At 43.1% G+C, this 14,882-nt stretch overlaps 1 protein-coding gene across 1 annotated transcript in view; it reads right to left on the bottom strand.

Annotated features, from left to right (window-relative positions):
* Positions 1-14,882, bottom strand: part of GRXCR1 (glutaredoxin and cysteine rich domain containing 1) — a 64,151-nt gene that overhangs the window by 10,098 nt on the left and 39,171 nt on the right. The window contains exon 2 of the mRNA XM_089657305.1: positions 10,976-11,215. Within this exon, the coding sequence (XP_089513431.1) occupies positions 10,976-11,215 (240 nt within the window). The remainder of the gene's footprint in view (positions 1-10,975; positions 11,216-14,882) is intronic.

Raw genomic sequence — 14,882 nt, 5'->3', positions numbered from 1 at the left:
TCAAACTACTAACATTGACGTACAAAGCCATTCCTAACACTGCCCCAAACTACCTTACCGACCTGATACCCAAATACCACCCAACCCGTACTCTTTGCTCCTCATAAGACCTCCTACTTTCTAGCTCCCTGGAATCTTCCTCCCACGCCCGACTGCAGGACTTCTCCAGGACTTCCCCCATCCTCTGGAACTCACTACCCCAATCCATCAGACTGTCACCTACCCTCCTCACCTTTAGGTGCACCCTGAAGCCTGCCCCACCCTCACCTAACAGCCGATCTCCTCCACTCCCCCCACCACTCCATCCCCCACAGCCACTTCCTCCTGTACCACTATCCCCTCCCTCCTAGATTTTAAGCTCGAAAGAGCAGGGCCCTCAAACCTCTCGTATATTGTTTTGTTACTGTATTGTCTCATATACTGTCCCCCACTATATTGTACAGCACTCAGCAAACTTTTTGGCGCCATATAAACACTGTATAATAATAATAATAATATTGCTCTAGCGTCTGGTTTGTTGTCTCAGTCTGTCCATTTGTTTGCAGATGGTAGGCAGAAGAAAATTAAAGATGCACTTTAAAGGACCCATAGAGTGCCGTCCAGAACCAGGAAGTGAATTGGACTCCCCGGTCTGAAACAATATCAGCAGGTATACCATGGAGCCTCAATGATTTCTGTAATGAAGACTCGTGCTGTCTCTGCTGCGGAGGGTATACCTTTCATGGGTAGGAAGTTGGCCATCTTGATGAAACGATCAATCACCACAAAAATAGCTGAGTGTCCTTTGGACAGAGGAATTGCCACAATAAAATCCATTGCAATCATCCTTCAAGCCTTGTTTATACTGTTCTTATTACGGGTGCAGTTACCGCAATAATTTACATAGGCTTTGCAGTTCTTGATCACCTCTGGCAACCAAAAGAAACATTGCACTAAGTCAATGGTCTTACTAATACCAAAATGTTCAGCTAGTGGGTGGTCATGGCATAGCTTAAGTACTGCCAGACGGACCTCTTCAGGCACAAAAATCTTATCTTCTGACCACAGCAATCCTTCCCTTAATGCCATATGAATTCCTAGAGGAGCGGAAATTCTTGCAGAGGCTTGCTTAATCTGTGTTAGCAGGTCTGAAGATAAAATGGTGTCAGAAGAAGGGGTTTGCTTGGACTCATCGAACATTTGGGATAGAGCATCAGGTTTAATGTTTTTGAACCCAGGACTATATGTGATGTGGAAAACAAATCTGGAAAAGAAAAGTTCCCACCTGGTTTGACAAGGTCTCAGTCACTTGGCTGCCTTCAGATATTCCAGATTTTTATGAACAGTATAGATCAGAATGGGATGGGCTGTTCCTTCCAGTAGGTACCTCCATTCTTCCAAAGCGGACTTGATTCCTAATAACTTTTGGTCACCTACATAACAGTTTTTCTTGGCTTAAAAGAGTTTTCCTGAGAAGAATGCGATGGGTTGCAACAGAGTCTTTAGTCCCTGACTCTACGATAGGACTGCTCCTACCACATTTTCAGAAGCATCCACTTCAAGGATATAAGGGAGAGCCAGGTTAGCATGGCTCAAGATAGGGGCATACGTGAACAGTCTTTTTAGTTTTTAACAGGCAGTCTGTGCTTCCAGAGACCAGCAGAAACGTACATTTTGCTTTGTTAACTGTGTGATAGGTGCGATAATTGCATAGAATCCCTAATGAACTTCCAGTAGAAGTTGGTAAAGCCGATGAATCGCTGCATTCCCTTCTTATCGGTTGGGGCAGGCTTGTCTAGGGTGAGACCTTTTGTGGATCCATCTCAATTCCCTCGGTAGAGTCACACTTTTTCAGTTTAGCATAAAGTCCATGTAGCCTGAGTTGGTGAAGAACTTTCCTGACATGTATTCGATGGAGTTCTAGGGAAACTGTGAATATCAAGATATCATCAAGGTAAACGATGACAAAAATATCCAGAAAGTCCTTAAAAATATCATTAACGAAGTACTGGAATGTTGCTGGTGCATTGCATAATTCGAAGGGCATTACAAGGTACTCAAACTGGCCGAACCGTGTGCGAAAGACTGTTTTCCATTCACCCCCTTCTCTGATCTGTACAAGATTATAGGCCCCCTGTAAGTCCCGTTTGGTGAAGATTACAGCGGACTGAAGCCTCTGGAAAAGTTCAGGGACCAGTGGTAAAGGGTATCGATTTTTCAGGGTGATCTTGTTCAAGTCTCTGTAATCCACACAGGGCCAGAGGGAATGATCATTTTTCTCTATGAAGAAAATTCCTGCCCCAGCTGGAGAAGTAGAAGGACGAATAAACCTCTTGCTGAGACTGATGTCCAAGTATTCCATCAGTGCCTCAAGTTCGCATTCTAAAAGAGGAAATATTCGTTCAAAATGGAATTTCAGCCCCAAGTAGAAGTTCAATGGGTAGTCATAAGATTTGTGTGGTGGTAAGGTGTCAGTCCCTCGTTTGTTTAAGACATCTAGGAAGTCATGGTAGGCCTCTTGAACCACTGAAGGTTATTGTCCGAGCCCAAGCCTAATAGGGCCAAGGTCTGAACTGATGAGCTGGGCCTGCAATGTTCCTGGCAGTAAGAAGACTAGAAATTTACTTCTCCTGTGGCCCAGTTGATATGAGGATTATGGGCCAGTAGCCAAGGCATACCCAGGATGACAGAGGTGAGGAGATGACATCTATACATAAAAGTTCATGGTGATTTATGGAAGCTGTAGACACGGGTAGTGGAATAGTTTCCTGTATCACCATTCCTGACTTGATGCTAGACTCATTAACAAGAAACACAGAAAGTCCTTGGGCCTTGGCTTGGAGAGGAATTTGATGTTGCGTGGCAAAATATATGTCTATAAAACAGCTGAAGGCCCTGAAATCAATTATCGTAGACACGGAATAGTTCTTCCCGAAAGCTGAAAAAAGATAGAGAGTGGCAATTGCACATAGGTAGTCAGAGCTGGTAGATAACTGCTAGATGACAAGGACAGGCACTTAGGCAGTTTTGCATGGCAGGTCCGTACATAATCACCGGCTTCTAGACAGTAGAGGCACAGATTATGCTGTATGTGGTGCTGACACTCTTCTGGTGTGAGGGAAGGTGTATGCCTTGTCAGGATGCCTTGTCAGGATCCTGACAAGTCATACAGGCAGGCGGGCACTAGGACCCAGGCGGGCCTGTCACCAATGATGGCGCCGGGCAGGCACTAGGACCCAGGCACGCCTGTTGGCACCAGGCGGGCTATTTAAACGGGCCACTGCAGGATCCAAATTGCCGTATGGTCTTATTCCTTTGCCTGTGATTCCTGACTCTGAGTTGTTTCCTGTTGCCGAACCCAGCCTGCTCCTGACTACCATTGACCTTCTCCTGCCCTGAGCCCTGGCTTGTCTCTGGATATTCTTCTGCCTGCTCCTGATCATTCTGACCTCCTGTTGCTGAACCTGGCCTGTGACCTGACTATCCTTCTGCCTGCTGCTCTGGTCTGCTCTGCCTTCTCTGATACCAAACCCAGCCCGCCTGACTCCGCTACCTGCCACACAGATCCATCTGCATCCTGATCTGGTCTGCTCTGCCTCTTCACGTCAGGCTCACTACTAAAGTACGTGACACTAGCGGTCTACTCTACCGCAGCTGGGCATACCTGGGGACCGCGACCTGGTCTCAGCCTGCTGCAAGTCCATCAACACCATCAGGAGCATCAGGAGTCGTGACAGAAGGATGTAGTTGCCCCAACTGCATGGGCTCAGATTCATCAGATACAGGTGCAGCGGTAGAAACTGGACTGGCAGATGTGCATACTTTGGGTAGCATCCAGACGAGACAGGCTTGGCTGGAGGACCGTTCTGACCGACGTTCCCTGAGTCGCCAGTCAATCTGGATGGATAAGGCAATCAGTCCTTCCAAGGAACTAGGTACTCCTACCTTGGTCAGTTCATCTTTCCGTGGTTCAGAAAGCCTCAAGCGAAATTGGTAATGCAGGGCAAGATTGTTCCAACTTGTGTCAGAACTCCAGCGTCTGAATTCTGTCACATAGTCTTCGACGGTTCTGCAGCCCTGCTGAAGGGAGTGAAGTTCTGCCTCTGCAGAAGCTGATTGCTGAGGGTCATCATAGAGTTGAGCCATTGTGTTGAAAAAGGTGTTGAGAGTAGATAGTTTGGCATCCTCTTTCTCGAGGAGATGGTGAGCCCAGGTCTGTGGTTCTCCTTGCAACAGCGAGATTACAAAACCCACATTCGTGGATTACAGTTAGAACGTGCAGGGTTGCAATGCAAAGTATAACTGACATGCGTTACGAACCGCAGGGAATTTAGTCCGATCACCAGAAAACATCTCTGAAATGGGAACTCTTGGCTCTGGGGGCAGCATCATCACCGTAGGGGGACCAGAAGCCTGGGCAGCAGACGTAGCTGCAGAGGTAGAGGAAGCTGCTGCAGATATCACAGGTGCCAGCAGGGACTGAAGGCAAATTTCAAGCTGAGTATAACCTTCTTGCAGGCTGTTAACTGCTTGAGTGAGTGCAGCAATATGTTGGCAGATCTCCCAGTTCAGGAGCCCCTGATAAGGTGACAGGGAATGCCAGAGCACAGGGTGGCACAAGTGCCTGATAGTCTCTTGCTGGTTGATGCTGAGGAGTAATCGGAAGAGCAGAACCCCAGCACCAGATAGTCTGGCAGATGAGTGACACAGGATGGCAGAGGAAGATGAAGAACAGACACATGACAGGGTAAGACGGTCCGGGTCAGCAACTAGCGAGCAGAATCGGGCAGATTGGGTCAATCACAGAAGAGCAGGCAGTAACTGGTATGAGAAACACAGGAATGCAATAAACCAAACGGCACTGACAGACTGCAATAGTGCAGTTTAAATAGTCCCTGTGGCACTAATGTGAATTCGCGTTCACGCATGCGCGTGCACTCCTGCTCACACAACGGTTCGCGCACATGCCCGCGCATTAGAAGTCTGGCCGTGAACAGAATTCCTTACATACATGCGCCTACGCACATGGGGATTCCTTTCCTGACAGAGGTACAAAAGGAATGTACTGTACATTAATGATAATTACAGAGACAAAATAAAATATAGAAAAGTGAGGAAAACAGAAAAGAAGGGAAGGAGCCAGGAACTCTCAGGGTCAAGGTAGCACATATCCACACTATGACAATATAACCTGCTATACCCAATAAGCTCAGTCATGGTTCTGACAGGGACTAGTCACAATTTGGGGGCAGCCTAGGCACCGCGCCCTGGCTGCTTGATCACCACATCCCATCTGAGGTGAGCTCCCATCCCCTCATGGACTTATCTCCTGATTTCACATTACCTACAGTACATTCCCTAGACAAAAATGCACCCGCTTCCAGACCCCTTACACCTTTAGAGAAGTTATGTTCTAATAAGACCCCTCAACCCCACCTGATATCCACTGTGCATGCACTGCTGTTCTCTGACCAACCTTCCAATAATAGCCCTGCCTGTGGGGCTTGGGAAAAAGACTTCTCTAGTTCCTTCTCCCAAGAAGACTAGGATCAAATGTTCCTACTGCGTTGGTACCAGACACCCACTCTGCTGGACAAATTCCGCCTAGATTACCCAGAAACTTGATGGAGGTGCGAGAGAACGTGAGATACTCCTACACATTTGGTGGTGGTGCCCACACCTTCAGTTATACTAGTCCAAGGTACACTGCATCATCCTACAGGTGACTACTTACAACCTAGACTTCACACCAGCCCAATTCTTACTTCACCACTCTCCTCTACCCCACACAATCAACTTCAAATCAGTAGCCATGCACATGGTTAAAGACGCTAAACAGAGTATCCCAATCCACCTGGGATGCCCATTCCCCCCCCCCCCAATCAAGGAATGGCTCCGTAGAGTTCAAAAACTAGCTGAGATTTAACTACTAATCTCTATTGCCTAAGACTCTCCCATGAAATTCTCATCTAAATGGGCCTGCTAGATCCACTTACAGACAACTGCAGAATTCTCTCACCTAACTGACTCCTCAACCCAACCGGTTCCCCCCCCCCCCTTTTTTAACCACTTTTTCTTCTGACACCTATGCTTTTACCCCAAAATTAGAATTCTCTCCTGCAGAGGCTTCCGTTCACAACCTTAAAGTGCATTTATATGGTCCTACTTCTCATCTGTTATGCTACCAGGATATTTGTTTCTTATTGTAAGACTTTTGGTTATGTATGATGTATGTTCTACCTTCCTTTCCAAATAAAAATCTTTTTTGGAATAAAAAAAATGGGGGCAGCAAATGGTCAACCCACAGCTGCCAGCCATGTTTTCTTGTTCAGTAGCTTTATTAAATTTTAGTATACAGTCAGTATACAATATAAAGGCAAATAATAAAAGATAAAGAAACAAAACCTCCACCTTCAGCAAAGGATAATAAAAGACATGATTATAAGATTACAATTCAGTCTGGATATAGCAAAGTTAGTCTAGAATTTAGTGTAGATTGAGTTATGTGTGTGACATATGAGAGATGTCAGATATAGAGACAGCAAAAGGAGAAGGTAAATAATTGGTTGATCGAAGTATTGTCACATAAAGGTCCATGGCCGAACAATGAATTCGTAAACCAAAGCGTAGAAAAGGTCTGGTCCAAAAAAAAAAAAAGGGATGGGAGGAGAAAAGGGGAAGGGGGGATATTTCTGAGAGTATGGAAAGATAAATAAGGAAAATAACTGACCAGTACCAGGATATAAGGGGAGAGTATTTGAACTGCTCAAAATAAGTAATAAAAAAAGAAAAGGAGACTAATTAAAAATAAACTGGAAATTTTTTATCGTATGTGAACACAATGTCCGATTTTCATTTAATGTGCACAGTAATCATACAGAAATAATCAAACAGAAAAAAGTGCATGATCAGAAGCATAGGACAACCCTACACTTCCTCATTTACTACGGTAGTAAGTAGCTACGTTTGCCTATGTCACATGAGAATTTTCTTACAAGCCAATACCATTCCGACTACATTATAAACACTATCGTGGAAAATCGGACAATCGGTAATCCTATTTCTTCATTGTGTGTACTATGCTTCAAGCAGCTAATAATATACAAACATAGAGCACACATATAACCCTCCTAGCTCATCATCGCTATTGTCAGTATTTCAGCTGTGATTTATCACATACACCAATCCTGTTTAAAAGGCAGGTGGTGCTGTGTATCCATGCAGGACATTTATAAGCCAGAAATCAGAAGCTCCCCACTATAAAACATCATATTATATCTAATTCATCTGTAGTGTTTCATTTAGTTTACCTAAAAATATAAAAGCATTTTGACATATGTCTGTGGCAGCATCATGATTTGTTAGCTAAGACTGCTTCATTTCATAAAATACTAGATCTGACTTGTCATTGTCCAGATGACATTGTGAAATTCAATAAGTGACAACAGATTCATAATAGGTTAACAACTTCATAAGAAAAGCACACCATTTGCACTTCAGTAGGTTAATAAACCATTTTTATTTTGTGACCAAGACTAGATTGTAATTAGAAAAAGTGTAAAAGGTTGATTTTCTCCCTTTTGTTTCCCTAGAGACATACATTAGAAAGTTTTATTAGGCAAATGATGAAACAAAGGGCAGATTGCTGCCTCTTTTTTTATTAGCTGGTGTTCATAGGCGTGTAATAAAGATTTGTGGTTGCATTGCCCTTTCCATTCATTTAATGCATTTGCTATGTGTTTGCTATGCGTATTCTATTGACTTGTACAGAGAAATTACAATAAACCTATAATTAGGAATACTGCAAGCAGGCAGTTCTTCTGGAATAAGACGCACTTACCTGCCTGCTTGCAGTCTTCTATTGAATGCACACTGAGCTGCACAGGCACAGCTCAGCATGCATTCTCAGCACACTATGGCTGTGCCAGAATGACTGATTGCCATGAGTATGCCCAGAATCACGTCATCCCCAACTGGCCAATCAAAAGGCCGAAAACTCTGCACTCGGAAGTAGCCCAGGGAGAAGATGACAGCAGCTGGTGGGGGATGTAACTGTTGCATCGCTGGAAGGTGGTTGTGAGTATTTTGCAGAGTTTAGTTCCATTTTAAACTGAATCTTTCACTTTAGGAATACTGAAAGCTGCCAAAAGATATGAAATGAAGGCACCCAGTACATTCAGTCCCCTCTGGTTCCTCTGAATTCTGAGCTGCTGTGTCCAGGCAAAGCTTCACTTGCAGGTATTTTCAGAGTTTCCCCCTGAGCTCCACCCCTGCACATTACTATTGAAACGAGGGTTGTTACACATTTCTAATGTATGTTGTAATGTACTTTGCACTGAATGTCAACATACTGTACATCATAACGCACATCAAATGCGCATGAGCACATGCACTGTGACGCACGTTGATATGTGGTAAGTTATTTTTGAGTTGTGATTTAGATTACATCCAGGTTAATCACTGAAAATCAGCCAACCAGGCAGCTGGCATTTTCAGGAGGAGATCAACAATATCAGCCCCTGTATTTTGCTTAGTACAGATTTCCTACAGATTGTTAAGAATGAATATTTAAATTATTGCATAGGCACAGACATAGCTAGTTCCACTTAAACATGCCTTAAACTGGTCAGCTTAAATTGGTTCTAAAGGCTGAGCCTTCTTAGCCCCACCCCTCCCAATACTTACCTGAGCCCGGTCTCGGTCCAGCAGTGTGCACGGGAGCTCTCCTGGTCTCTCCCTCCTCATTGGCTCCTGCTGCTGTCAATCACAGCCTGTGAGGAGGGAGCAGAGGGCTGAGACGTGCTCTGCTGTGTCTTATGGACGCAGAGAGCAGGGCTCAGGAGCGAGCACGCACCAGTGTCCCCATAACAAGCAACTTGCTATGGGGCCACTGCTCAAGGGGGAAGAGCCAAAAGGGCTGGCTGGGGACCTGAGAAGAGGAGGATCAGCGCTGCTCTGTGCAAAACGCCTGTGCAAAGCAGGTGAGTATAACATGTTTTATTTTAAAAATTAAAAAAAAAAAACAATTCTTTGGTATCACTATTTACAAACATTTGATAACTTGACATACACTATATTGCCAAAAGTATTGGGGCACCCCTCCAAATCATTGGATTCAGGTGTTCCAATCACCTCCATGGCTGCAGGTGTATAAAATCAAGCACCTAGGCATGCAGTTTCTACAAATGTGTTAAAGAATGGGTCACTCTCAGGAGCTCAGTGAATTTAAGCGTGGTACCGTGATAGGTTGCCATCTGTGCAATAAGTCCATCTGTGAAATTTCCTTGCTACTAAATATTCTACGGTCAATTGTTAAAGGTATTAACCGCTTCCGCAGAAGCAGAAATACTGCTACAGGGCGGCACAGGTGCGCAAAATCTTGTATATTTATGATTTTGCAGTTCCGGACAGGGGTCGTACGCACGTTCTACCTGCGCCGCCATTCGCCTAGGCTGTCAATCACCAGGTCCCGGCTGGTGGTACCCGTTGGCACCCAGCGATCTTCGGGGATTTCCGATGGGGGAGAGACCTGTATGTAAACAATACAGATCTCTCCCCTGCAAGCTCCTGCACACTGCTTTGTATGGCTCTGCGTACAAAACAGTGTGCTTACAGTGAAACACAGCACACAGCCTCATAGTAAAACAGCACACAGTTAACCCTTTGATCGCGCAAGTTAACCCCTTCGTGCCCAGTGCCATAAGTACAGTGTCAGTGCTCTGCTTATTAGCACTGATCACTGTATTGGTGTCACTGGGGATGTCAGTGACACCAAGTCAGTTCCCCCCAGTGTCAGAATGCCTGCCGCAGTCCCGCTATAAGTTGCTCATCACCACCATTACTAGTACAAAAAAAAAATTCCAGTATATATACCCTCATTTGTAAACATAACTTTCATGTAAACCAATTAATTTACACACATTGGGATTTGTTTTAGCAAAGACATGTAGCAGAATACAATTTGGCCTAAATTTATGTCGAAATTTGATTTTTTTTTTATTTTTTTACTGGACATGTTTAATTTAAAAAAGTCAACAATATAGGTTTTTTTAAAAATGTTTTTGTTTAAAGAGCAAAAAATTAAAAAAAAAAGCACAGGCGATCAAATACCATCAAACGAAAGCTCTATTTGTGGGAAAAAAGGACGTAAATTTAATTTGGGTGCAGTGTTGCCTGATCGCGCAATTGTCAGTTAAAGGAACGCAGCACTGTATCGTAAAAAATGGCCTGGTCAGTAAGGAGGGTAAATCCTCTGGAGGGCAAGTGGTTATACTTCATGTTGCCTTCAGATTAGCACAACAACAGTGCATAGATAGCTTCATGGAATGGGTTTCCATGGCCGAGCAGCTGCATCCAAGGCTTACATCACCAAGTCCAATGCAAAGCATCAGATGCAGTGGTGTAAAGCACGCCGCAACTGGACTTTAGAGCAGTGGAGATGTGTTCTTTGGGGTGAAGAATCACACTTCTCTGTCTAGCAATCCGATGGACATGTCTGGGTTTGGCGGTTACCAGGAGAACGGTACTTGCCTGACTGCATTGTGCCAAGTATAAAGTTTGGTGGAGGAGGGATTATGGTGTGGAGTTGTTTTTCAGGGGTTGGGCTTTGCCCCTTAGTTCCAGTGAAGGGAACTCTTAAGGCGTCAGCATACCAAGACATTTTGGACAATTTCATGCTCCCAACTTTGTGGGAACAGTTTGGGGATGGCCCCTTCCTGTTCCAACATGACTGAGCACCAGTGCACAAAGCAAGGTCCATAAAGTCATGGATGAGTGAGTTTGGGGTGGAGGAACTTGACTGGGCTGGACAGAGTACTGACCTTAACCCGATAGAACACCTTTGGGATGAATTAGAGCGGAGACTGTGAGCCAGGCCTTCTCGTCCGACATCAGTGCCTGACTACACAAATTTCGTTAGTTTGCCGTCTTGTGTTTTGTGAAATATTTAAAAGCCATAGAACACAACAGAAATCACACTACTGTTTTGGCAACTCACCCCGAGATAATGGCCATCAATGAAAACAACAGGCAGAGATGGCAGTTCCGATACCCGGCGACATCTGTCATCCAGCTCTTTTCCATAATCGCCATTCAGAGCAATATTCTTCTCTTCAAACTTTACTCTGTGATTCTGGAAGATCTTCCTCACAATTTCACACCTCTCAAATGTGTTTCTCACCACACGCAGACTGGTGGTGTAGATCACTATCCGCCCATATTCCAGTGTGGTAGAGGCCTGCAGGACACCAACAATAATGATGTCAGGTACTGTACACATGTATATACCAAAGAAAAGAACAATGCACAAAATACAGCAGCCAATAATCAGCCATCTTCCATTCATCCAACTGCTCTAAACCAGTAAAATGGGAACATTTTTAGATAGGCTACTGCCTATGGCTATGAGAGATTACATCAATGCTTAATTAAACTATGTAAGTTTTGCAGGTATTCACTATGTATATGAGCTATAAATGTTCAGTTTTTTTGTAGTATATATGACTGTAAATGGATTTTTATGTTACAGAGTGGTTTTATATCCCTGAGGAAGGAGCTTTAATAAGGAGCTTTTAAATGCGCTGGATACCCGAAGCTGACCAACTAACAATCAAGATTCAACTGTTTGTGAAGTTTAAACATGCATAATATGCACAGCTGGGAATACCACAAAGTACAAGCCTTTGATTTTAAAAAAAGACAAAGATTTTAAAAAAAGACAACAAAGGTTTAAGCAAAATAATGTACATGATGGTAACAATTTATTGGTCTCATCCTCTGTTTCTTCTTCATCACGTTCTTCTCAAGTAGACAACTCATTTCAGAAATGGAAGGGTTTATTCCACAAATGACATCAGCTGGATGGGAAGATTGAACAAATCAAGAAACGCACGATGGATCCTCAAACAGTGGAGACATCATATGGTAACTAAGGTGGTGGGCATAATAGCAATACAAAAGTAGGTGGTGCACGTGGTAGTACTGGCATACCATTCACAAAAAAATTCACAAAATCTCAGGATACAACACAGAAAGACACTTTTTTAGACAAACAAGGCATAAACAATTCACCCAAAATTAGAAAAGGTATCAGTGGTGTATTTAGGTTTTGTGCTGCCCTAGGCAACACAAAAATTGGAGGCCCCATCCTCCCCAGCAGAGAGAGAGCCTGACATCGACCAACATCAGACCCCACCTTCTTAACTCTGGACATCCCCTGGAATGACAGTCGGGCTCTGCATACACCATTAAGTAGCCCGCCTCTTCTCTCGGATCCCACCTGGTCCCAATGCCACATATGTCCCTTCTTCCGGGGGGCCAGTGCTGCCCCCTAAAAAATGCCACCCTAGGCAAATGCCTTGTTTGCCTTGTGATAAATATGCCCCTGAAAGGTATAGAACCTTATGTAATCAAGACAGCACAAAAGGGGGTTTAACTGTAATTAACCTTTCATCTTATGAGTTGTCCCTGGAAGAAAAACAAGTTTTATCATTGGGGGGTATCATTTTGCCCCTATTAGAAGACTGATAAATTCAAGCTGATAAAAGATATAAATTCATTTGCTAGAAAACTACTGCTTAAAAGCCTTTATGTCAGACAAGAGAATAAAGATGCAGCATGTGCAATGGGTCTCACAACAGCAGATTAAAGATCTAAATCTGCTGTTACAGGAAAATGAATAGAGGGACTTAAAATATGTAATAGACATTGAGGCCTTATTGGAGGATACTGTGGAAAGTAAACAGGAAACAGAAAATAAAACAACATTTTTTTTAAAAAATCATCCAAATTTCCGCCCCTGAATCAAAATCCAACTATAGCTTTATTTGTTAAACAAATTACTAGGAAAATTGAATCATTGAAAACCAATAATGAATTGCAGAATTTGAATACAGCAGAACAATTAGAAATCCTTAATAAGTAATACGACAATAACTATTAAACCCTCTGATAAAGGAGGAAATACAGTTTTGACGGACAATATCATGTATAAAAATATGTGCCAAAAAATGTTAAATAAAAGAAAATGTTGTAAAAAAAATTTCTGCAGCTATTGTAAACACATTCTATTTGAAATTCTATGACCTAGTAGATGATGCATTCAGAAGAGGAATTATTTCACAGGATCTTTGGGGGTTCATTCGAACAAGGCACCCCAGGGTGCCTACGTTCTATGTGTTCCCAAAAGTACAAAAAGATTTGCCTGACCCCTGGGGAGGCCCATCTTTTCTGCTACTGGGTCTATCTCTGAGGGAATACTGTAAGTCAGTTAACTGACGTGCATTTGAGACCCCATGTGATTAGTTTGGCATAATATGTGAAAGATACAATACATTTACTACAAATCATTGATAATTTAGATATTCCTGAGACAGTGCTTCTAGTGACAGTGGATGTGGAATCACTGTAAAGTATTCCAGACACAAAAGGAATTGCATCTGTGAGATATATCTTACAGCAACGTAGTACACAGGAATGGAAATACAATGAATTAATTCTACAAATGTTGGATTTCATTCTGCACCTGTCAGGAAAGGACTCAGCGCTAGTGGTGCTGGGGCTCGCCTGCTCTATGGGCTGCAGTACCAGTACTTACCAGCGACTGCTTTTCAGCAGCCAGGGTCTCACCTCCTGCAATCAAGCCATCACCTGAGGCTGATTGCAGGAGGTGTATTTAAGCAGTAACCAGGCCTGCAATCAGTGCCTTGGTGTTTGTTCCCATGTGCCTGTGATAACCTGTTTTCCTGAACCTGCTCCCTGCTCCCTGTGATCTGCTCCGTGTCCTGTCTGTACCCCATGCTTGATCAACTGTGTATGACCCCAGCTAGCCCTGACTACTCTTTTGTTCTGTATATATTGGGTGAAGGTTTCTGATTATTTGGTTTTTACTTGCATGGTGCGTTTGTATATTGGTGTGTCGCACAAATAAACTATATTATTACATTACTCCTGAAGCCTGCTATTCCCTGTATCAATCCACACATCTCTGGTCATATCCGGATCCTTGACAGCACCATAATGTCTTTCATGGCTCCCACTACCTCCAGGTACAGGGCATAGCTATGGGGAAGTGTTGTGCCTCATCTTATGCCAATCTGTACCTGGGGGTGTGGGAGCAGGAAGTTTTGTCTAATGAGTCTTTCTTGAAGGTATATGCGCCACATTGTTATGTAGCAAAGATATATCGATGATATATTGGTTTTTTTTTGGGAAGGACCAGAAAATTTGTTAAAACAATGTTTGGATGCTATGAATCAAAATAATGCTAATCTTTTTTTCCCTATGGCATATGATTACCATAAGGTGAATTTGCTTGCTGTAAGTATAAAAAAAGAACAAGGGGGACGTTTGAGTAGTAAACTCTACAGAAAGGAGACTGACGGCAATACCATCTTTTATGCTAACAGCTTCCATCCTGAACCACTAAAAAGATCCATACAATTTAGTCAGTTTTTAAGAATTAAACATAATTGTATGAACAGTGAAGATTTTCAAATGGAAAATAGGCTTACAGAAAGGTTATTAAGAAGGGGGTATACCAAATAGTCTCTTAAAAAGGCATTCAATCGAGTTAAAATCTCAATAGACATGATCTTTTGTTCAAGCCTAAACCCATTAGAACACAGGAGAGGTAACTAGAGTCATTATGAAGTATTCCAATGAACACAACAAGATTAGGAAAATACGGGAAAAGAATTGGCCTGTCTTAACGGAAGAATCCATATTAGGAAACTTAGTGAGTACAATTCCAGCAATTACATACAAAAAATGAGGGAGAAATGAGAACAAATCTGTGCAAATATGTTGGCACATTTTCATGTGGTGACTGCACCTACTGTTCATTTGTTAGTAACTGCAAACACATTATTCTTCCAAATGGTGAATGATTTACCCCAAAGCATTTC

The sequence above is a fragment of the Staurois parvus genome, unplaced genomic scaffold (genome assembly GCF_062004578.1).
Source record: "Staurois parvus isolate SC_StPar_1 unplaced genomic scaffold, SC_StPar_1.0 ptg000980l, whole genome shotgun sequence".
NCBI lineage: Eukaryota > Metazoa > Chordata > Amphibia > Anura > Ranidae > Staurois > Staurois parvus.
The sequence above is the reverse complement of the archived record's forward strand: the minus strand, read 5'-3'. Positions and strand labels throughout refer to the sequence as shown.